A 25,677-nucleotide genomic window follows, 5' to 3' on the forward strand; every position below is an offset into this window, starting at 1 on the left:
CACTATCTGGCCATCCAGGCATCCTGGGTACCAAGCACCTCATTGCCAGAAACTACTGGTGGCCTGGGTTGCTTAAAGACGTTAAAGCCTACGTTGCCGCTTGTGAGGTTTGTGCTAGGTCCAAGACTCCCAGGTCCCGACCAGCGGGCTTACTATGTTCTTTGCTCATTCCCCAGAGACCTTGGACCCATATCTCCAGGGATTTTATCACCGATTTGCCTCCATCTCAAGGCAAGTCGGTGGTGTGGGTTGTAGTAGACCGCTTCAGTAAGATGTGCCACTTTGTGCCCCTCAAGAAACTACCCAATGCTAAGACGTTAGCTACCTTGTTTGTCAAACACATCCTGCGTCTCCATGGGGTTCCTGTCAATATTGTTTCTGACAGAGGGGTACAATTTATTTCATTGTTTTGGAAAGCCTTCTGTAAAAAGTTGGAGATTGATCTGTCCTTCTCCTTGGCTTTCCATCCTGAAACTAATGGCCAAACGGAGAGGACTAATCACTCTCTAGAACAACATTTAAGGTGTTTTATCTCTGACTGTCAACATGATTGGGTCTCATTCATTCCCCTCGCTGAATTTTCCCTTAATAACCGGGTCAGTAACTCGTCAGGGGTCTCCCCCTTTTTCTGTAATTTTGGGTTTAATCCACGGTTCTCCTCTGTTTCACCTGGTAGTTCCAACAATCCCGAGGTAGAGGTCGTTCATCAGGAACTGTGCACAGTCTGGGCCCAGGTTCAGAAGAACCTAGAGGCGTCCCAGAGCATACAAAAGACTCAGGCAGATAGAAGACGTTCTGCTAACCCCTTGTTTGTGGTCGGGGATCTGGTGTGGCTATCTTCTAAACATTTGCGCCTTAAAGTCCCGTCTAAGAAGTTTGCTCCCCGGTTTATAGGGCCGTACAAGGTCATTGAAGTCCTTAACTCTGTCTCCTTCCGACTGGAGTTACCCCCGTCTTTTCGAGTGCACAACGTCTTTCATGCCTCCCTCCTTAAACGCTGCTCCCCATCCTTGGCTCCCTCGAGGAAACCTCCGGTCCCTGTTCTCACCCCTGAGGGGGTAGAATTCGAGGTGGTCAAGATGGTGGACAGCAGGATGGTCCAAGGCTCCCTCCAGTACCTGGTCCATTGGAGAGGATACGGGCCTGAGGAGAGGACTTGGGTACCCGCCCGGGATGTTCACGCTGTGGTATTACTCAGGAGGTTCCACCTTCGTTTCCCCAATAAACCAGGTACACCTAGAAAGGGTCCGGTGGCCCCTCATAAAAGGGGGGGGGGGTACTGTAAAGGATTTGCCAGACACAGCTTCTGTGTCAACACCCGTGGGCAATCAGTCTGCACCAGTTCCTATGTCTGTGAGACTGACTCCATCTTCCACCACTCAGGATGGCAGGCTTAGGAGTGGGAGAGCCTATCACAGCCTGGCCAGACGGATCTAGCCCCCGCCCACTGTCTATTTATACCTGCCTTTCCTGTTCCTCCTTTGCCTGTGATTCTTCTATGCTTGTTTCCTGGCTTGCTGCTGCTGCTTGTACTACTCATCCTCTGCTTGTTATTGATCTTGGCTTTCTGACCACTCTCCTGCTCAGCGTTTTGTACCTCGCTCTCTCCTGGTTTGACTCGGCTCGTTCACTACTCTTGTTGCTCACGGTGTCTCCGTGGGCAGCTGCCCCGTTTCCCTTGCTTCTGTGTACCCTTGTCTGTTTTCTCTGTCTTGCACTTACTGAGCGTAGGGACCGTTGCCCAGTTGTACCCCGTCGCTTAGGACGGGTCGTTGCAAGTAGGCAGGGACTGAGTGGTGGGTAGATTAGGGCTCACCTGTCTGTCTCCCTACCCTGTCATTACAGCTATAATATAGAATTTTTATATTGATGGCCTTGGTGGATACGTCATCAATACTTTATAATTGGGGTCAGACTCCAGTACTACCGGGGATAAGCTGAATGACACTAGTTGTAGTATTGCTACTTGACTTTGCAGGAAAAGTTTATTTACACTTGATAACAGGGTAGAGAAACACATTTTCAGGAGTACTCCATGCTTTATTGTATATTCTGCACATTTAAAGAGGCTCTGTCACCAGATTTTGCAACCCCTATCTGCTATTGCAGAAGATAGGCGCTGCAATGTAGATTACAGTAACGTTTTTATTGTTAAAAAACGAGCATTTTTGGCCAAGTTATGACCATTTTTGTATTTATGCAAAAGAGGCTTGCAAAAGTACAACTGGGCATGTTTAAAAGTACAACTGGGCGTGTATTATGTGCGTACATCGGGGCGTGTTTACTACTTTTTTTTTTTTTTTAAATATCCTTTTTGTTGTCAGTTTTCACATTTTCTTACAAACATTTCACGTAAGAGTTACATCATGAGTGCGCAGCACTCAACTGTCATGGGATTAACTTTTAAATTAAATTCAACATAACATATAAACACACCAACATAGAAAATATGGCATAATTGTCGATCTTCAGATGGACCAAACAAACATGACTCCCCCAACTCCAACACCACCTAGATCATCAATGAGTTTCCACTCATCCTTTCTCCCCCAGCTGGTTCACAGTTGCATCCTCCCTAAAACGCCTGCCAAGAGCTGCGTGTAATACCACTTTGTGTACTGGAAAGGCCTAACAATTTCCGCTATTTCGGCTGTTGTACATTGCGTTTCTATAAATACTTGCCACTTATCAAATAGCTTCTTGGTTCCCGTTTCCTTCCGCCTTTCCACCTCCACCCTCTCAAGAACCAATAACTGTTTCAGCCGTGACACAATCAATTCTAACCCCGGCGTGTCTGCCTCTAACCAGTGACTCAGGAGGCATCTCAAAGCTACCAGTAAAATCGTGTGCACCAACACGGGAGGTGATCTCACTCCTCGAGCACCCTCTTCCTCTGGCGGCCGCGCCTGATGGAATAGTAGCGCTTGAGGCGTCATTGGGAGATTCGTTTTCCAATGGTCCTTAATATATTTCTGTACCATCTCCCAAAATCTTTTCGTATGCACACACCCCCACACTCCATGCCACAAATTCGTCAGTGGTGTATTGCACTTGGGACAATTTGTAATGCGATCAGGGAAAGAATGTGAGGGCAAGATATTAAAGCCATATATAGCTGCATGCATCAACTTAAAATAGGTTTCCCTCCAGCTCTCATTTATCACACTCTTCCATACCGTCTCCCAACCCCCCAGTATGGTCTCTCCTATATCTGGATCCTGAGTCCACCGTTCCCAGCTTTTAAAACGAATCCTTAATTGCGGACGAACAAAACCCTCTCTCAATGCTCTATACATTCCTGTAATGGTCGCCCGCCCAGTTGTTGGACCTATGACCTCATCCAGAGTGTGCGTAGTAGCTTCCTTACTCAAATCCCTGAGCCTGGAGGTACAAAATGTTCGTACCTGAAGTACTTGCAAAAAATTGACTCTATCTACTATGGGTCTGAGTTTAGCGGTGATTTCCTCCCCAGTTAACCACCTCTTTTCCTCTGTATGCATAAGATCCCCTGCGCTACCAATGCCTACCCTCCCCCATGAGGCAATTCCGTCCCCCTTGTCCATTCCCGGTAAAAACTCCGGATGACCGCTCAACGGCATATACTTCGATACCAGGTGGGGTAACCCAAACTGCTTACGTACCACTTTCCAAGCTAGAACTGTATCTCTCAATACAATGGAGGTTTTGAGATGGCACGGAAGAGAAGCGATTCTATAATGTAACAAAGCTTTCAGGTTCCAGGGTGAAGCATACTCCCCTTCCAGATCTAAATTGGAATAATTACTTGTTTCATGAAGCCAATCTACTACATGACGCAAAAGACAGACCACGTTATAACCCCTGACATTCGGAAAGTTCACACCCCCTTCTTGTTTACCCATCATGAACTTGGTGAGCGCTATACGCGGCCTTTTTCCTGCCCATATAAATTTAGTGAATGAAGCCGTCAATTTCGAGACATCCACATGCTTCAATAATAGAGGAAGTGTTTGAAAGGGGTATAGCAATCTAGGAAAACTAACCATCTTGATCAGATGACATCTTCCCAAGAGGGACAACGGCAATTGGCCCCATCTAGTGAGTTCCGCTTGTATTTTTTTAATTAACGGGGGATAATTTAAGCCATACAGAGTATCTGGTACCCTCCCTATTTTGATACCCAGATAGGTAATGCAATGCTCAACCGGTGATATCCCGCAACCCAAGGATTGCCAAAAGGTCTTTGGCAGTGGCCTGCCCAACTCCAGCAGTTCGCTCTTAGCTATATTGACTTTGTACCCCGAGCATTGCCCAAATTCCTGCAAAAATTGAAAAACCTTCCCTAAATGCTCCTGAGGGTTTGACATAAAAAGTATGACATCATCAGCGAACAGGGCTAATTTCACTGCACAAGATCCCACTTGAATGCCTCTGAACATATCCGATTCCTCCAAGAATCTGGCCATAGGTTCCAGTGCTAGATTGAATAGCAGGGGCGACAAGGGGCAACCCTGTCGTGTTCCTTTATGTAATTGGAAGGGATCTGATAGGAACCCCAAGGAGTGAACACGTGCTTGCGGGCTATTGTAGACTCCCTTCAGGAAGACCCGGAAATCTCCCTGAATGTTCATTTTGTCTAGCACCATCCCCAGTCATTCCCATTGTATGTTATCAAAGGCTTTCTCTGCGTCTAGCGCTAAAAGTGCCGGCCTGGTACCTGGCTGGGGATCGTGCCTGACTGTTTCTAGCACCGTCAATACCTTGCGTAAATTTGTCACTGCAGCCCTGCCCTTTACAAAGCCTACCTGAGATTTTCCCACCAGTATGGGTAGATACATAGCCAGTCGATTGGCCAAAATTTTTGTGAGCAATTTCTGATCTTGATCTATCGGCGAGATGGGGCGGTACGACCCCGGGTCAAGAGGATTCTTCCCCTTCTTGGGTAACACCTTTATATGCGCTACCTTGGCCTCTGCTGGTAAAGCTCCCGTTCCTAGTAAAGTATTATAATATGCCACCAAGGTAGGGCTGATTTCTTCTCTCAGAGATTTGAAAAACTCCCCTGTGAATCCATCCGGACCCGGGGCCTTCCCGTTAGATAATGTTTTAATGGCGCTCCAAACTTCCTCTAGTGTAATCTCCGCGCTCAAATGACCATTCTGCTCCTGGGTAAGCCCTGGCAACTTCACCTTCTCCAAAAATTCCCTCCCTTTTTGGAGATCTATGGGTGTTTCTGAGTAAAGGGCTTGGTAATATTTACTTAATATGGTATTGATTTTTTTTGGGTCCGAGGTAGGAGTTCCGTTTGATTCTTTAAGTGTTGAAATATGTGCCGGTGCATACCTCCCCTTTGCTAACCGCGCTAATAATTTGCCCGCCTTATTGCCGAAACGCATTAAATCAGCATCAAATTGGGACCGGTAAATACTCTCTCTTTTGTCTAACCATTGATCAAACTGTCGCTTGGCTTCCTTCCATTCCTCCCCCAATAGCATTGATGGCGAATGTAGGAATGCTGTGTACGCACGCCGCAATCTGTCGCTCGCTGCCTTGTATCCTTCGGTCGTCTTACGTTTAAGATTAGACATATACTGCATGATTTTCCCTCTTATTACCGCCTTGGCTGTACGCCAATACAATGACGGTTCCGAGCGATGCGCTACATTATCCCCATCGAATTCCATCCACCACCCCTTAAGCTTCTGTGTAAAGCCCTCATCCTTTGCCAGAAAAGCGGGAAACCTCCAGATAAAATCCGTTCCTCTAGCTACTGTGTCAGCCAATGTAATGGTAACCGGAGCATGGTCCGAAATAACTAGATCTTCAATTGCCGCTTCACGTAAACGTCGCGCCATTGCGTCACTAACTAACAAATAATCAATACGCGACCATGACTGATGAACATGAGAGAAATGTGTATATTCCCGCGCATCTGGGTGTAAACTCCTCCACGCATCTATTAGGGCCGTGTGTCTTAAAAAGTCGGGCAAGATCTTATCTCTATTTCTCTGCGAACTAGTCCCTGCGCTCCTATCCTCCTTTGAAGACCTTACAGTGTTAAGGTCTCCCCCTAAAATCAAAAACCTAGTGCGATCCTGCTGGAGTTGGGTTTCCAAGTGACCAAAAAAACCAGTGTTAACCGTATTTGGGCCATACACATTATAAATACTGATGGTTTCCCCTGCATGCTCCATCACTAGATGGATCCAACGGCCCTCGTCATCCCGCTCCAGGGACACCAGCGTAAACGCAAAGTTTTTATGTACCAGAATTATAACTCCCGCCTTACCCTCCCTTGCCGGCGAGCCAAAAACCTGACCCACCCAGAACTTTTGCAAATACTTAAACTCCGGCTCGGTAAGGTGAGTTTCCTGCAATAGGGCCACATCAGGATGCAATCGTTTCATGTGCCTTAAAAGTTTAGTCCTTTTCTGTGGGGATCTCAGCCCTTTAACGTTCCAAGAAACTATTTTCATGTTATTGGACCGTGTTTAAGATGAGCTAAAGTGCCTAAAAGTCGTGTGGAGTCCAGGGAGTCAGATCCGTCTTTTCCCAAGAGCCATGTACAAACATTAACATTAACATCATAACCAAACCCTGGCTTGTAAGCCAGAACCAACAAGGCCAACCATCCCTTACCTAACAAAATCATAAAATCACCTGCGGCAAGGGTTAGCATTCCCTTAATACCCACTGGTGTATGTGACTTCACTTTTTTCTGTTATGCCAGAACGCGCCCCTCCCTCCCCCTCCCCCCCCAGCCTGCCTATATGGCTCCTTCCATGAGGAAGTAACACCTGCCCTTGCCCCCTCAGTACCTCTTTGTCGCCTGCGCACCCTTATGTACATTCCCTTATCATTACTTTAACAGCCTAGAGTCCGTTAGGATTGCATCCTCACATTTCCCTATGAACCTTGCTTCGCTTCAAGGTTTCCCTACCTCCGTGTCCCCTATCTCCTACCACAATTTCCCTCAGTCTGCCATTGTAACAGATAACACTAATCCCTTGCGTGGGGGAGGCATTGTATCACTCCCGGTCAATCCCGCCCACCAGGGACAATCTCAGATCCTGATCTAACTCCCTCACAAATATCTTGCAGTGAAAAAGCAGGGAAATATCAGAATGCATATACTTCAACCTTGATAACATTGTAACATTGTAACAATAGGTCAACTATTGACCGGTACATAGTGCTGTATAAGACCGCAAAATATCCCCCTCAATAACTTTCAGATTATCTGTAAACTTATCTGTAGCTGGTCGGAATCTGCAATTGGTCTACAGCGTCCACAAAATCATCATCACAACAGCTTAAATAAAATGCGCCAAAAAGGACTTCGTCCGTCAATCAGGAGACGTGGATCGGGTGCGGTCCCGTGTTCGCCTCTGCGGCTTCGGAGAGTCACCTCTATTTCCGGCTCGACCCCCTCGGGATCTTCCAGGTGTGGGCATTAAGGCTTCTGCCCAGGTACGCTCCATATTTAGCCGGTTCCTTTTGTCTTCTCTTGACTTGAGCTGCGGACTATGTACTGGACTGTGACGCTCCTCTTGCTGTGATCTGTTCCCACAAAGCTCCGCAAGTGCGTCCTCCGCTTCCTGTGGAGTGGTGAAAACCTTATTCCGCCCGTTCTCTTGAAACACCCGCAGGATGGCTGGGTACTGCAGGCTAAAGCGTATTCTCGCTTGGAACAGCGCGGTGCAAATCTTGCTGAAAGCCCGCCTTCGTTTTGCAACCTCCGCCGAGAAATCCTCAAATAGTAGCACTTTCATGCCCATTATTTCCAAAGGACGCGATCTGCTGCGGAAAGCTTTCATGAGTGCCACCTTGTCATTGTAATCCAACAGTTTGAAGATCACTTGTCTGGGACGATGTGAATTGTGGTCAGCTGTTGCTGGGAGGTTTCTGGGGTCCGGCCCCACTCTATGCGCCCTCTCCACCCGGCATGGACGGGGGAGACCTAAGGCTTCCGGCAATGTCCTCTCACACACTCGTTGCAAATCAGCAGATATCACCGCTTCTTTCAGCCCCACCAGTCGCAGGTTGCTCCTCCTGGAGCGATTTTCCAGATCCTCCACCTTGTCCCCCAACTGCGCAGTAACAGACAGCACCCCTCTGAGTTTGGATTGCAGGCGTTCATTTTCATCCTCCAGCAGCGTCATACGCTGTTCTAACTCATCAGCTCTCATAGTGACTTGTGCCAACTCCGCATGCACGCGGTTTAGAGAATCTTGCACCGTTTTTTCCAGCGCCTTTTGCAGGTCTGGCGCTATCTGTTTGGCTACTTCACGGGCCAGGGTTACATAGTCAATGGCTACTGGATGAGCGGACAGTACATGCTCTGCCGGGCTTGAAAGCTGGGACTGATGGTGCTGCAGCTCATCTTCCTGTGTGTATAGCAGGGTCGCAGTGGCGGGAAGCGCCGCCATCTTACCTCCCTTTACCACGGCCGCGGCTGATTCCTCCATGGCTGGCTTCTGCGCGCTTCTGAGGAGGTACCTGTCCATACAGGCACCACCGATGATGTTGCCGTGTGCAGGGCTGGTGACTTCCCCGCTGATTATCGTCGCCGTAGCGACTATTGCGAGCTTACAGGCTGGACGGGAGCGGGAGCTCAGTCACTCGCGTCCTGCATCCCCAGCGCCGGAACCGGAAGTCGTTTACTACTTTTACTAGCTGGGCTTTCTGACGAGAAATATCATCCACTTCTCTTCAGAACGCCCAGCTTCTGGCAGTGCAGACACAGCCGTGTTCTCGAGAGATCACGCTGTGACGTCACTTCCCCAGGTCCTGCATCGTGTCAGACGAGCGAGGACACATCGGCACCAGAGGCTACAGATGATTCTGCAGCAGCATCGGCGTTTGCAGGTAAATCGATGTAGCTACTTACCTGCAAACGCTGATGCTGCTGCAGAATCAACTGTAGCCTCTGGTGCCGACACGATGCAGGACCTGTGAGTGACGTCACAGATCTGCACTGCCAGAAGCTGGGCGTTGTGAAGAGAAGTGGATGATACTTCTCGTCAGAAAGCCCAGCTAGTAAAAGTAGTAAACACGCCCCGATGTACGCACATAATACACGCCCAGTTGTACTTTTACTTTTCAACACGCCCAGTTGTACTTTTGCAAGCCTCATTTGCATAAATACAAAAATGGCCATAACTTGGCCAAAAATGCTCGTTTTTTTTAAATAAAAACGTTACTGTAATCTACATTGCAGCGCCTATCTGCTGCAATAGCAGATAGGGGTTGAAAAATCTGATGACAGAGCCTCTTTAAGTTACTTGAGATTCTGGTATAACATCTGCTGGACCAGCCAGTAGCGTTTCTGCAGATTAACTGATACTAGAAATATTTTGACCCATGTGATACTGTCACGATCTAAGGGTATGTGAACCCAATAGGCTGCTCCGCCGTAACGGAGAGGCAGCTGACCAACTTACAGTCTATGCACAAAGTCTTTGGTAGGAGTTTAGCACGAGGGTACCTGGGATAGTCCAGATGGCAGCAAGGGCTCTGGCACAGATGGGGCTGGAGGTGGTGGGTTGCGCCAGATGTGGCGGATGACAGGCAAAACCAGACGTGGAGTATTTCAGCAGGCAGAGCAAGGCACGGCTCAGGTACTATACAGACTCGGGAAAAAGGCACAGCATGGGATACAGGATATAGTAGGCAGGACAAGGGAACACAGGGAACATGAAAACACTAAAGGAACATTTGCAATACAGATATGGGAAAATGACAACAACGCTCAAGCAAGGAGTGGAAGGGCAGGGCCCTTTTTATAGTCTGGGGTGGTCTGGGAATTAATTAATTACATATGCACACGCTGGCCCTTCAAGGCCGGGAACCAGTGCGCACATGCCCCCACTCTGGGGAAGGCGATGTCGGCCTCAGAGAGGAGGTCTGAGGTCTGTAGCTAAGGGAAGGCTGCGGTCCGTGACCACGGCCATTACAGATACACATTATATATATATTGTATTATATACAAAGCGCTCATTAAATGCTGCATATATAATAATCAAGATGGTAAAAGCAGTAAAGGAAATAAAAAACACTGTCTTCTCCCTGGAGACCTTGGCAGTCACTTTGAGTCTGTTCTTTTGTCCTATGTTTTCACAATCACTCACTAGGAGGAATATATTCTGTACATACTTATAGAATTGTTTACAGTGTGGTTTGCAAGTGGTTAAAGAGGCTCTGTCACCAGATTTTGCAACCCCTATCTCCTATTGCAGCAGATCGGCGCTGCAATGGAGATAAGAGTAACGTTTTTTTTTTTTTAAAACGAGCATTTTTGACCAAGTTATGACCATTTTTATATTTATGTAAATGAGGCTTTCTAAAGTACAACTGTGCGTGTTTAACGTAAAAGTACAACTGGGCGTGTATTATGTGCGTACATATGGGCGTTTTTACTTCTTTTACTAGCTGGGCGTTGTGTATAGAAGTATCATCCACTTCTCTTCACAACGCCCAGCTTCTGGCAGTGCAGACACACAGCGTGTTTTCGAGAGATCACGCTGTGACGTCACTCACTTCCTGCCCCAGGTCCTGCATCGTGTCGGACGAGCGAGGACACATCGGCACCAGAGGCTACAGTTGATACTGCAGCAGTATCAGCGTTTGCAGGTAAGTAGCTACAGATGTAACGAACACAATACACGCCCAGTTGTACTTTTACGTTAAACACGCCCAGTTGTACTTTAGAAAGCCTCATTTACATAAATATAAAAATGGTCATAACTTGGCCAAAAATGCTCATTTTTAAAAAAACTAAACGTTACTCTTATCTCCATTGCAGCGCCGATCTGCTGCAATAGGAGATAGGGGTTGCAAAATCTGGTGACAGAGCCTCTTTAAAGCATATGTCCAGTCATACCAGACTGTACTGCAGACAGGAGCCTGGGAGTCAGAGCTACAGTACCAGTCACAGCCCCTGGACGACTGCTGCGACTGTGTAAGCAATGGTATCCAGTCAGCGCAGTGGCTCCTTTATTCTGCTGATTGACGTAGGCCTCAGGGGTCAAACCCCTTACGATTACACATTGATAGCCTATTCTCAGGAGAGGCCAACAATGTCTGACTGTTGACTACCACAAAACACATTAAATGAATGATTTTATAGAATGAAATTGTCGGCCAACAACACTATGCTTCCTGGACCTTAAAAACTTGACCTCATGGAAATCAATTTGGATTCATCTTTCCTTTTTCTTGCAGTGGTAAAAAAAAAATCTAAAAAAAAAATGAAGAAATGTATCTGAATGGTTTCTTTGAGCTCAAGTGTTTGTATGATTATCATGGGAAACCTGTAACTGAGGTTATGTTAGACTTTTTTTGGGCTGGTCTACAGTTGAAACTATTTACATATGGGGTGATTATCCGTCAATCGTTCATCATTTCGCCAAAGTAAATTTTTTACCACATATTTTGTTCCTCAAGTTGATCTATCAATTCAGTCTCATGATGTTTGATTGATCAGCCACACGATAACCAATCGAAATCTAATGTGTATAGCCAGCTTAAGACAAAATATATTCACATAACTAAAACATAGTAAATTGTACATCTGATAATGCTGTAATAAATGTAATAACTCTGGTAAATTAAATTTAGATTGATAATACAAGTTCGTCATTTGTTAGAGCAATCATTTGGTCATTGGTTAGGTATCTGTTAAAATTTAGGACCGCATTTCTCAATATGTTGTAGCTAAGACCATCGCACACACTATAGAGACACAGGGACTCTGTATGCTGCCGATTCGTTCCTCTGTTTAGTGCCCCATGCATGGTACTATTCTCCCCTTTTAGCAATGCTGAATCCAACAGTAAAAAACATCTGTATGCCTCCATATTAAACTGCATGTACCTCTAAGAATGCCTTATTATAGCTCTTTACTTAAGGGTGTGCAAATATTTGTTAAGTATTTTTGTTATATACAATTGTAAAAGTTTCTAATATAAAACCTTTTCCCCATTCTTCAGCTGCATCTGTACGAAACAAAATGAACCTTTCTGTTGATCCTTGTGACAACTTTTTCCAGTTTTCTTGTGGTAGCTGGATCGAAAGTAATCCAATTCCTGATGACCAATCAAACTTTGGAATCTATCCATGGTTGAGGAATAACGTGGACCTTAAAATTAAAGGTACGTTTTTGTCAGCTTTGTAGTAAATATTACACATATGGAATTATGTGTCACGTTGGGTACGTGGACCCACTGGGCCATACCGCCTTAACGGTATGACAGCTGGCCAACAGGACACAGGTCAAAGTCTATAGTTCGTATAGGTGTACATGTGGTAGCTTCAGACAGTAGTGTGGCAGGCTTGGAAGAGACTTTGGCAACAGGCGGACACCAGGCGTGGTGTAACAGGACAGGCGTGGTACACAAAACAGCACGACTCCAACTCCATACGGTATCTGACCAGGATAGCACGGGATACAGGTTACAGGTAGCAGGAACGGGAAACACTGGGAACTGGACGATACTAGGAAGCAATTTGCAGAGACAAACTAGGGTAACGACAAGAAAGCTCAGACAATGCAGGGAGGGCCAGAGCCCTTCTTATAGTCCAGGGTGATCTGGGAGCAATCAGCTCAATCTCACACATGTGTGCGCTATGGTTCCTTAAGGCTGGAATGAGCTCGCGAGCGCACCCTAGTGGTGGCTGTGGAACAGGACGGCCGCATGTGCAGACATCTCTGGAGAGAAGGGCGTTCACAGGATGGGAGGAGTTCGTGGTCAGCGACCATGGACTTTACATTATGTTTGTTGCATAGAAACTTTTAAACATGATAGAAAATATCTTTGTGATATCTAGGGATGCCCTCTACATAGTACTCATATACTGATTCATCAACGAATGGGAAAATCACCAGAGCTCAGTGCAGTCTACGTCACACGGTATATGTATATATATATTTATATCTATATATCTATATATATATATATAGATATATACAAAGTCCAGCAGCACCTGCAGCGTGTGGGTGCAAGCTCAAAGCCACAGACCAAGTCCCAGATACATAGAAATCCAAAAAATGAGCAGCAACTCCAATATAAAGGGTGAAAAATTGGGTACTTTAATGCCCGTGCAACGTTTCAGCTCCGTTCACTGGAGCCTTTCTCAAGGCTTGAGAAAGGCTCCAGTGAACGGAGCTGAAACGTTGCACGGGCATTAAAGTACCCACTTTTTCACCCTTTATATTGGAGTTGCTGCTCATTTTTTGGATATATATATATATATATATGGATCTATCTATCTATCTATCTATCTATCTATCTATTAGAAAAATATTATTCCTATGAATAGCAAGATGATAAATATACTACAAAACAATCTTTTTACCACATCTAAAATACTATAGTATATAGCAGATGCAGTCGTTTATCGCTCAAAAGGTATTGGGTTAGTTTATAGCCTATACCCTGAATCAATATACTACAAATATACACTAAAATTGCATATTTCATTTAACCCCTTTGGGCTAAGTGAATTCAGGGAATAAATGCAGTACACTTCCTGTTGTAATAAACGGATCGGAAGTTGCTCGTCACCTGATGCCCCTACCTCCTCCAGTACACACCACCTGAGCTTGCATGCTCTATGTTTATCTTCGAAGAAATGACTAGCTACCATCGTCTTTCCGAATTTCTTAAAACACTCACTATCTTTCTTATCTGGACCTTTCGGAATAGCTTTTTTTTGTGCATATGATCTTTTGCTGATAGATTCTTATTTACCTGAATTTTTAAAACTTTGACCCATATACGTTTTACCACATGGACATTTTAACAAACAAATAATGTTTTTACAGTTGCAAGTAAAATACCATCTGATTGAAATTTTATAACCCGTTGTGTGGTGGCAAACATACAAACCTCTTATAGCTTAACAATTCTGGCACCCTAAACATGGGAATTTCCTATTCTATTTTGTTTGTAAAAACATTTGTTTGGATGTCTTCCTCTTTCTAATATCTGCCAAAACAAACTGATTTCTTAGCTTGCCTTTTCGATACACAAATCGGTGTCATAAAAAAGATTTCCATATTTGCCCTCGCCTTTCAAAATATTCCAGTATTTATTAATGGTGTGTTTTATCAAATTTGGATAATTATCATAAGTGGAAACATACAAAGTTTTGCTATCCTGCACTATTTTAGGCGGTGTCCTCACGTTATTTTGAGATATACTCCCAACTTCGTGTTCCATGTTTAACACCTGGAGTATTACTGTATATTTACTATGATTCTACCACTAATTATGTATTAAAAAGATAGGAAAGAGTAATTCAATGCTTGTCATGCATTCTAAGGCCGGATTCACACGAGGGTGTGCGTTTTGTGCGTGCAAAAAACGCAACTTTTTGCACATGCAAAAGGTCCATAAAAGCTCCGTGTGTCAGCAGCATATGACGTGATTTTCGCGCAGCCGCCATCATTATGACACTCTGTTTTTCTGTTTGTAAACAGAAAAGCACGTGGTGCTTTTCTGTTTTCATTCATAGTTTTGACTACTGTAGCGCGAATCACGTGCGGCACACGGAAGTACGTCCGTGTGCCGTGCGCGGTTTTCACTCACCCATTGACTTCAAATGGTGCGTGATGAGCGAAAAACTGGCAAATATAGGACATGTCGTGAGTTTTACGCAGCGGACATACACTGCGTGATAATCAAGGACAGTCTGAACAGCCCCATTGACTAATATAGGTCCGTGCGATGCGAGTTAAAATCACGCGCGTAGCACGGACGTATTATACGTTCATCTGAATAAGCCCTTATACTGTGGACCCCATTTACATAACCACAATACTGTAGTATAATTGGATTTACTCACATAATTAAATGCTGTTGTAGCTAAATCATAAAATAAAAATATATCAGGAATTGATTTGTAGGCAGATCACATGAGGATGACTTTGCAGAATTATAGAGGTATTTGAGATTGTAACTTTTTGCTTTAGGCTTATAATTATTTTAAGTCAATTGCAGTCAGAGCAGCACATCCCAACAAGAGGCAATGCAGCCTAAGCCTTGCCCTTTCCCAAACCAAATGTTCCCATAGTCTAAGGAGGAGGGGGGAGAGACTCCGTCCAGAAAAGTATATATATATTTTTTTAACCCATTTAGTTACAATTTGAAGCACAAAAATATAAAGGAACTACAAAGTATTTTTTTTCCTTTAGTTGTAGTTGTAGACGTAGACATGTATATAGCTAGTGTTAAGTAGTTATTGATATTCTATAGTCTATAGTTTTTTTTATAAATATTGCTAAACTGATCCAGCACATGTAGTTCTCACATGTGATACAGATATTTTCCATGACTAGGGTATTTTCTTTCTTCTTTTTTTTTTATCTCATAATGATTAGACAATATTTACCAATATTTGACATGTGATGTGTTTAACCCCTTAATGACCAGCCTATTTTAAACCTTAATGACCAAGCCATTTTTTTAAGTTTTTCCATCGTCGCATTCCAAGAGCTATAACTTTTTTATTTTTGCGTCGACATAGCTGTATAAGGTCTTGTTTTTTGCGGGACAAGTTGTATTTTTTAATAGCACCATTTTGGGGTACATATAATTTATTCATTAACTTTTATAAACTTTTTTTGGGGGGAATAGAAAAAACCTGAAATTTCGCCTCTCTTTTTTTGCGTCCTAAATCTAAACGGTTTACCGTGTGCTATAAATAACACAATAACTTTATTCAAGTGGATGTTACAATTGTAATGATACCAAATTTGTACAGATTTTGTATGTTTTACTACTTTTACTATTTACTATTAATTTTTTTTCTCAAAATGATTTGTTTTTCTGTCTCCATATTTGAAGAGCAATAACTTTTTTATTGTTCCGCCGATGCAGTTGTATTAGGGCTTTTGTTTTGTGGGACGACTTGTAGTTTTTATTGGTACGATTTTTGAGTAGATGCGACTTTTTGGTCACTTTTTATCAATTTTTTTTTCAAGGCAGGATTCACAGAAAACAGTAAATTTTCCATTGTTTTTTATATTATTTTTTACGGCGTTCACCGTGCGGGTTAAATAATGTAATAGCTTTATAGTCAGGGTCATTACGGACGCGGCAATACCAAATATGTGTAACTTTTTAAGGGGCAAAAAGTGGGTTTTGCTTTTTTGTTATTAACTTTATTAAACTTTTTTACTAGTCCCACTAGGGGACTTTAATATGCGATCATCCGATCGCTTTTATAATACACTGCAATACTTTTGTATTGCAGCGTATTACTGACTGTCCGTTTAAAACGGACAGGCATCTGCTAGGTCATGCCTCTGGCATATCCTAGCAGGCATTCACTACAGGCAGACCTGGGGGCCTTTATTAGGCCCCTGGCTGCCATCGCAGACACAGACACTCGGCTATCTTATCACCGGGTGTCAGTGGGATGAGAGGGAGCTCCCTCCCTCTCTCCAAAACAACTCAGCTGCGGCGCTCGCTATTGAGTGCCGCATCTGAAGGGTTAAATGAGTGTGATCTATACTGATATCAATCTCACCCATTCGAGCAGGGACGCCCCCAGCCCTCAGCTACGTCTGGTAGCTGAGTGGAGGGAGATTTAACGGCTCCCTGCTCTGTTTATTTATTCTGATGCAGCTCCTTGAAAAGGCTTATGCATCAGAATAAAGCCCATTAGGGATTAGAAATCTAGTTTCTCATGTAGATTACTATTTGGGGTTCATGATAGTGGCTATAGGTATGGCCAGTGTTAGGGTACATGTTTTGTTTTTTTTAATTCTTTTTTTTTAATGTTAAGAGTAACCAGAGCTGTTCTTCAGAGTTATTCTCAGTCTTGTTAAACCAACGAGTTCTGCCTTCCTGAGCGGATTATAAAGTATAGGGCACTGTTGAATGCTGCATATAATGCTGGTGAACACTCTTGTTATAGAATGTGGCAATATTAGTCCTATTTACTTTTCTTGGCTCAAAACCATATGTTATTATCAGTCAGCATGTATAAGGTCCCATGGGTGGGCTGCCAAGCAGAAAACATTTGGAACCCACTTGTAAACATTGCAGCAGAAACAATATCTTCAGCCAAATACATAAGAATTTCTAGTGTCCAAGAACATTCAGTACAAATTTATTAGAAACACAGGTTTACATGTAACTGAATGTTGTATGTGGTATACCATCACACAAAATGCTTTAACATTTAATATTTTGTCCTGTTAATAAAAATGTTTGGAAGAAAAACATGTAATACAGAAAGAAAACTGTGAAATCATCACTTACTAAAAGATACACATATTTCATAAGCATTTTGATGTGACAGAGGAATCTGTAAAATTTCAAAAACTTAAATATACATTCAGTACTCCTTAAAGAATTTCAGGATACAGCATTTTACTCCCATTTTCTCCTGTCAGGGGTCAAGCGGGAATTTGATCAGGAGGAGCCATACAAGGAAAGACAATGGGGGAAAAACACACAACGATACCTTGATGGATAGGGTATGCTGCCGTTCTCTGCCTCAATGTGTGAATAGGATTTTATGAAATCTTGTTCACTACAATGGTATCTATACCCACAGTGGTAAATTACTGCAGAGACCAAACCCTATGAAAAACGACCTCTTAAAGGGTAGTTACTTTTTCACATGCGTGACATGGGTATTGGATAACTTTGATTCTTAAAGCCTACCTATCATCACAAAAGATAAATCATAATCAATCCATAGCAGGGTTGCCAACCTGCTCTTCAGAAATTTTTGGACAACTGATCTAAAATTCCCGGACAGACCAACATTTTTACGGACACATTACAAAATCATTGCCTGTGCACTGTGCAGTGTTCTAGGAGTGACTCACCAATAACAGCTCCAATTGTAGCTTTCCCCCGCTAACTTCACATCCCTCTCTTTCTCCATCCAGCCCAGACTGATGTGAACACTTATTTCAGCCACGACTCATCTCTGCAGAATTTGACACACAGACATGTTGGTTTCTCGCTTATCCAGCAACCTCCACACCTATAACCCATCCTCTAAACAAACTCGTAATCTACAGTGCCTTAGATGGTAATAATGACACCTCAGTGCACGACACAATAAAAGTACCCATACAGTAAACGTGCCCCCTGCATATAACACCACACACAGCACCCCTTGTAGATTATGCCACACAGCCCATCCTTGTAGATAGCACCACACAGACCCCCTTGTGGATAGCACCACATAGCCTTCGTTGTGGATAGCGCCACATATCTCCCGCTGTAAATAGCACCACACAGCCCCCCTTGTAGATAGGGCCACATAGCCCCCCTTGTAGATAGCGCCACACAGCACCCCTTGTAGATAGCGCCACACAGTCCCCATGTAGATAGTGCTACACGGAACCCTTGTAGATAGCGCCCCACACAGCCCCCTTGTATATAGTTCCACACACAGCCCCTTGTAGATAGTGCCACACAGCCCCTCATTGTAGATAGCGCCACACAGCCCTCCATTGTAGATAGCGCCACACACAGCCCCCTTGTAGATAGCACCACACAGCCCCCCTTGTAGATAGCGCCACACAGCCGCCCCCTTCTCTTGTACTTAGTGCAAACAGATTGGAGAGCAGTAGCCTACCGCAACCACTCTCCGCTTTGCCTGATGCGACTCACCGTCAAAAGGAGGTGGTCATGCGGCGAAGCTGCGGTGGATCACTATTGACTGGGGTCGGTGATGGCACAGGAGTGGACCAGTTCAGTCACCTGACCTGAGTGACCTGACCTCATGTCAGGTGACAGGTCAGGTGACTGGATTGGTCCACTCCCAGCACCGACCTTACTTGGCATCGGCCAGCCTGCATATTTTCAGATTCCGCAGAAGTCAAGCGAAAATATGCCCAGCCACAGCCTACTATTTCTATGCATTGCGCATGTACATTTTGGCACATGCGCAGTGCAAAGTTCCGGTAGACAGCAGAAAAATCCCGGATGGTGCTTTTTCCTGCCGGACGCTATGGACAGCAGAACAAAACACCCATTTTTGTGGACTGTCCGTAAATTTACGGACGGTTGGCAACCCTATTCCATAGGCAATTCCAGATGTATAATAGATAGGGAAGCAGGGATGGGAGCAGCACTCTTTATATTACCTGGTGGAATAGTGGTGCACGCCAAACCAGGTTCATGGTCTCAGCCTCCCCAATAGTACAGAAAAAAATGGAAAAAGCTGGATAAAGGCTTACACAAGCCGAAAGGTCGCTGTATACTGGAATAAACCACTGGTGATTCATCTACACGTATAATAGATAGAAATATTGTATCTAGCCTGCATAATTTAGGTGTTTTTCCTTCTGCAGGCTTATATAAATAAATATTTTCTCTCTCCATACTTGCTGAGTAGGTTTGTCTCTTCATGGTTTGATCTCAGAGCTCTAATCTAAGGAGACATCTCTCCTCTTGCTGCTAGCCCTCTTCTCTTACAGAGTACAGTCCCACATACAAACAGAGAGAGAAACTGCAGCTGCATCCCCCTCCTTCTCCCTGTCTAGTATTTGCTGATTTTTTAGAGACGGAGTACGTTAAATTTGCTAAGAGCCTGCAGGTAGGGAAACGGGAAATACAGTCTGCTGGAAAGTGAATAAGATGCCACTTTCTCTAATAAGATATATTATAAGGTTTTATGTATTTACATCTCCCACTGATTTATGTAAGAAAAACTGATAGTGATAAGGGCCCTTTAAATGGATCATTAATAATAAAAAACACATACAATGTATATGCTTTTGTTTTTACCATTTTAAAACAGCTTAGCACTGCAATATCATACATTCTAAGGTTTGAATTATTTACTAGATCCAACCCTATACAAGACATAGCATTAGAAGTGACATACAGTACTTTTCAGCTGCCAACACAAGGGACTTATTGATTGTTGTGTATTTAATTTGTCATGCCTTATGATATTGACATCACGGTGTTCATAGAGAAGTGCACAGTCATATTCTTATTGAGAGAAGCAGAAAAACTGTCATTGTTTATTTCCTAGCTCTTCTGGAGAAACCTATAAGCAAAAGACGGGATTCCGAGGCTGCACAAAAGGCAAAGACATTTTACAACTCTTGTATGAATGAAAGTAAGTGACAAATGGAATCTAGCATGACATTAATGGCCTGTGTACTGTATTTTCTATTGATAACTACAATGATTAATATAAAATCGTGATTATATTATATACCTATTATTCTTCTTATACAGCACTGTCATAATTTACATTGAATCTATTCCTTGCCATACCTTATCAGACGATCTTGGCTAATAAACCTATCAATGTTTATGATTGTGATAGAAATAGCAAATACCAAAGGAATTGAATCATCCCCAAATGCTGCAAGACAGAAAGGTCTGGTGGCTAGTGCTGTTGTATGGGTGTGGACTGGTATGTGTACGGCCCTGTGCAGGTGTCTCACGGCAAAGATAGTACGAAGACAGGAGATTTCTTGCAACCGTAACTTTACTAGTACAGTGTTTATGGCACACCCGGGCACAGCAGGAAAAATAATAACACATCACAATATGAGAGGCAGAGTTCTTAGACATGGCTCAGGCAGGTGGATGATGTCTGGCTGGCTTACACTTTGTCTGGGACAGATCCAAGGACTGTCCTTCCTGATACAGGGGTTGTTTTGGAAATTTCAGGTCTACTAGGCCGCAAATGACTTCACTGTACAAGCTGTACGCTCATACACATGAGAAAGCTTCATACCCTCCACAGCTCACACCACTCTCTCCCATTACGGGAAGGCTTCTGTCTGTCACTCGCAACTCGCTACAGTTTCAGGCCCAACAATAGTGCCGTCGCTTCCACATCTTCTCACGCAGCAACTCCTGCTCTCTATCTGTCACAGCCAGGTTCCTCGTCTTTTTACTTGAACAGTCACTCGTGGGAATAGCAGCTTTTAAAAGAATAGATGCCGTCCCCAGTGTCGGGATGTGACATAGCCACGCTGGGTTGTCCTGACGCTGTAATGCAGAAGTACAAAATTTAGCAAACATGGTGTCCGAGCAAGTAATCTAGACCAAGCCACTGAGCCAACCATCATTTGCCTTACAAATGAAAATGGTGACATTATAACATTACAGTGCAATAACATTGGCACAACATAACAGGTCTTAAAGTGATCACCTCCTGGGGGAAAAACACAGTCAAAGACATATCATGTACACCTTGGCCATTATTGGCCACATAAGTAAGTACACAGGCCAGACTAGCCACTCCACCTGTAAAATACCACCTTGGAGGATAAAGACAGCAGTAATAGCACAAATCAGCACATGTTGAGGAGCGGTGCACCAATAAATTACCCATACTGGTATATATAAAAATTAGGCAGCAATGTCTATTTCAAGAGTTGGGAATTCGCTCCAACCTCCTTAAACTGTCACAGGAAATACAACATATTTGTGGAGTAGTTATGTGTGACACATAACTCACTTAGGTATTGGTTTCCAGTCCGTTTCAGGAGCTTGACAAAACCCGGTCAACCTTGTCCTCGCTACACCCCCTTCATTCCTTCATCCTCCTCACCTGGCAAGACTGAGTAGTTATTACTATTAGAAATTAGTGTTTTTCAGATGAAAGTTCTATATTCATGTTCTATTCTAATTAGTATTTAGTATCTAATCTGTCCTAATTCTAATAGTGTGATGTTTAACACGTGAATGAGGGCTGAATCTTCATTATTTTACTTTTTTGATGTGTTCTTCATTTCTGTGCTATGTTCTAGCGGAAATAGAGAAAGTTGACGTCAAACCTCTAATAAAACTTCTAAAGCAGTCATCACTTCGCTGGCCGGTGCTAGAATCCAATATTGGAAGTGAAGGCAAGTGGTCAGAGAGGAAGTTTAACTTTCTTCAGACTGTAGCAGAACTACGGGGACAATACAGTACTTCAGTCTTCATGCGTGTCTTCGTGGCCACAGATGACAAAATATCGAATAACATTATAATAAAGGTAAGGATTTAGCTACATAAATTTTATGCATGTAGGGAATATCATACCTTATTTTTTATATATTTTTGACAACCAAAAAGGACCAATTCATTTCTTATTGAAATTTTTTTAAGATTAATTATAATTATCAATTATTACAAATTGGTTGCACTGGATAGATAAATCTACAACATTATTTAGCAAGGTCCAAACCATCTATGTATTGTGTATTTACAAAATACAATCTGCTGCTATCACTGTTAGGTCCGGTCTATATATTGCTGTATACAGCTCAGATCTATTCAAGTCAATGGGAACCGTATTTAACTGTTTGCAGCGTGGACTAGTGGCAGCAGCAGAGCACCAAGATTTTTGCCAGTTAAAGATTCAGAAGATGGTACTGCGTACTAAATAATTTACCATTTTTATTATTTCTGGTTTATAAGATATACAAATTCAAATTCTCTTTGATGACAAATTCAGCTTTGCTACTTTTGTATTTATTATATGAGTAGTCAGAAAGTAAGGCTCCCTGTTATCTATTTTTTAATATAGTCAATTGGCATTGAATTTTTTATTCTACTGATAAGAATACAACCCTAGTCTATTCAATAGACTCACCCTCTATTTCTCAGCTACTTAAGATAATCTAATGAAATCCCTCATAGTAAAATCTATCTTGTTAATGTAAACAATTTTGGAATTTCTTTTCTTTGTTGCCATTGGACAGGAAATATATAACTTCATCTCCATAAAAAGATGGAGACCAGGTGCTAAGTCTGGGCTTTAGGAAGGATGCTTAAAATTTCTTAATCTCAACTTTCCAAGAGATTTAGAGTGCCATCAGCAATATGGTGGCCATAGTCAACAACTTCAGCCTCCTGCATTGAACGGGGAAACTCGGAGGCATCTATACCATTGAGTCAGCTTTATTCTCTGGAGTGTAATTGAATAACCAAGTTTCATCATCTGTAACGATTCTTCCTAAGAAAAACCCTCTACGACGAATTGCTGGAAGAATGGGAACGAGGTCACCATGAGGTTCTTCTTGTGTTCAGCTGTCAGTTGCTTTTGAATCTACACACTACATACTTTTCAATATTGTAAATGCTTATGAACAGCGTCCCATATTGTACCATGACATTGTATTGTAGCATTGGAACATATCCATCTGCCCACAAAACTGCTTCAGTTTCTTGAATGTGATCAATGTGATTTATGGATGCCTTCTTCTTTTTTATCTCTACCATGGTAAATCAGGTTATTGGCCGCTGTGCATAACCATGCGGCTGACATACCGCTTCTTGTCTCACCGCCGCTCTCTCCATAGCAGTGTGCGCGAGAGATCTGCTACATCTTAAAGGGATAAGTCTTTTTTAAAACCGCCTATTTTTATGAATGGTGGCTACAGGAAATTATGTACAATGTTTAAACACTGCGGACAGCTGTAGAGCATGTATTGAGTTATTATTTTATGTTTTAAGGCCTCATGCACATGACTGCTTTGGTTTTGCGGTCTGCAAAACCACAGGTCCGTTGCGGTCCGCCGGACCGCAAAAAAACCTTGTTGTGCATTCGTGTGTCATCCGTACTGACGTATCCACAACAATTCACCAGTATTGCTGAACCCGCAAATCCGGACTGTAATATGACTTGTCCTGAGTTTTTGCAGTCCAGATTTGCGGCCCCCACAGCGATCCGTGTAAATCACGGTTGTGTGCACGAGGCCATAGAAGAGAATAAGTCTACAATTTATCCGCAAAAATGCAGGTAAATTGCGGCTGCAAAAATTCGGTCGTTTTTTAAGCATACATTTATTGAAATAAAAAAATTATTCATTTTTTATTTGCAGTTTGATCAAGCATCCCTGTCGTTATTTTCTCACGAGGATTACCTTGATAATAGCACTACCGCACTTAGAGTAAGTACCATATGAGCACTAATATATCTACTGAACTCTGAAATATATTCGTTTTTATTATTTAGACTTTTGCTTCTTTCCTTGTGCTCAGCAAGTGCACTTTGTAAGCACTTCTACTAACCTCATTGGAGGTGACAAATATTGTTGTGCGCTGCTCCTTTAAGACCAAAACACAGCGGGACATATTTACTATTTAGAGTGTGCCAGAATTCTAGCTCAAATTGAACCAGACTGACGCACATTCCGTGCTCCACACTTAAGATTTGGTTAAGACACTCTTTGTGCCTCACTAGACAACGAACTGGGCGTGACTTAAAGAAAAAGGGTGCGGCTTAAAATGTAACAAATTGCACCAATATTGTAAAAAGCAAATCATCCAAGAGGCTGTGTAAAGTTAGACGAAAATCTTTAACATTTCCAGCAAGATACACAACATTTATCATACAGCGTGAACCACTGTGATACATTTTCTGCTTGCCTAGTCTAGTTTTAAGCTGTCTAAGTTTAAGACAGTATTGATAAATCTGTCTTGGCCCCGCACCAGTTTTGCCTCGACAGTTCCTTTAACTGATGGTGGAGATTATCAATTAAAACATATCTCCAGCCAAATATAAAAACTTGATTGTGTGGTAAAATCCTTGTGTGCAGTAACTGTATGCAGTCTTTTGCTTTTAAGAAATACCTGTCATGTCCTCTGACATCTAAAACCAGTTGGATAGCGTACCAACTGCTGCAGCGCTGAGTGCAGCTCTGAGTTTAGCACTGGTTTTCTTTTCGTTCTAGCCACCCGCGTTCCCCTGCCATTGGTCCCGTTAGTTTCCGTGACGTGTACGAGTAAACTGTCAAGTGTGCGGTCCCCAGCGCTTAGTGTCAATGGTTAAGATTGACTCTGAGTGCTGGGAACTGCCCACTTGACAGTCTACTTGTACAGGTCATGAGAACTAATGGGACTGATTGCAGGGGAATGCGGGCAGCTAGAAAGAAAAGTCCTTTTTTAAGGGACTGTATCGCATATATATATATATATATATATATATATATAAGTCCAAATACAATGTCAGCCGCACAGCCTTGTAAATCGTAGGTGGGTGCCGACCTGCCCAGGTCAGGGCTAACAGACCTGCTGTAGTAGAATCCAAAAATCAGGCAGCACTCCAAGGTATAAGCAAGATAGAAAAAGGTGCTTTATTGGTCCATATACACACGACGTTTCAGCTCAACACAGGAGCCTTTCTCAAGTTGAGAAAGGCTCCTGTGTTGAGCTGAAACGTCGTGTGTATATTGACCAATAAAGCACCTTTTTCTATCTTGCTTATACCTTGGAGTGCTGCCTGATTTTTGGATTCTATATATATATATATATATATATATATATTTATTTATTTGTTTAGCTGATTAAGAGCAGAGGATGATACAATATTAAATTTTTTTGTTGATTTGTATTTGCTTATTGTAGATTTTTATATTCTATTTCCTGTACGTGATTATGGGATCAGCCATCTTGCCTGAGCTGCTGTTAACAGCATTTAAAGATATGCTTTACAGCAGCCACATGGACCATAGGAAAAATAGTCTTAAGATGACCCATTAAGTTGTATGGGAGAGTTTTCTAGGCATGCTCTGTGACCTGTGCAGAGGTCATTATGTAGGAAGGGATAGAAGGGAGCTGTGTCCATCACCTATTGTCAATGGTGGATCCTCTGTTTTCTATATATAGGTGTTACCTTTCATCATAATTCTGCATGTGATGATAAGGCCATGACTGCTGAGATGTGATCTCTACAGAACAGGAAGTGTCAGTCTATTGTAATGGGGGTTTT

General features: G+C 43.0%; 1 protein-coding gene across 1 annotated transcript in view; it reads left to right on the plus strand.

The window, feature by feature from the left end:
- The window catches only part of PHEX (phosphate regulating endopeptidase X-linked), a 239,938-nt gene that overhangs the window by 61,065 nt on the left and 153,196 nt on the right, over positions 1 to 25,677 (plus strand). Inside the window, exons 3-6 of the mRNA XM_075850790.1 lie at positions 11,970 to 12,131; positions 19,993 to 20,079; positions 21,731 to 21,957; positions 23,789 to 23,857. Coding sequence (XP_075706905.1) covers positions 11,970 to 12,131; positions 19,993 to 20,079; positions 21,731 to 21,957; positions 23,789 to 23,857 — 545 coding nt within the window. The remainder of the gene's footprint in view (positions 1 to 11,969; positions 12,132 to 19,992; positions 20,080 to 21,730; positions 21,958 to 23,788; positions 23,858 to 25,677) is intronic.

Source organism: Rhinoderma darwinii, chromosome 2, assembly GCF_050947455.1.
Source record: "Rhinoderma darwinii isolate aRhiDar2 chromosome 2, aRhiDar2.hap1, whole genome shotgun sequence".
Taxonomy (NCBI): domain Eukaryota; kingdom Metazoa; phylum Chordata; class Amphibia; order Anura; family Rhinodermatidae; genus Rhinoderma; species Rhinoderma darwinii.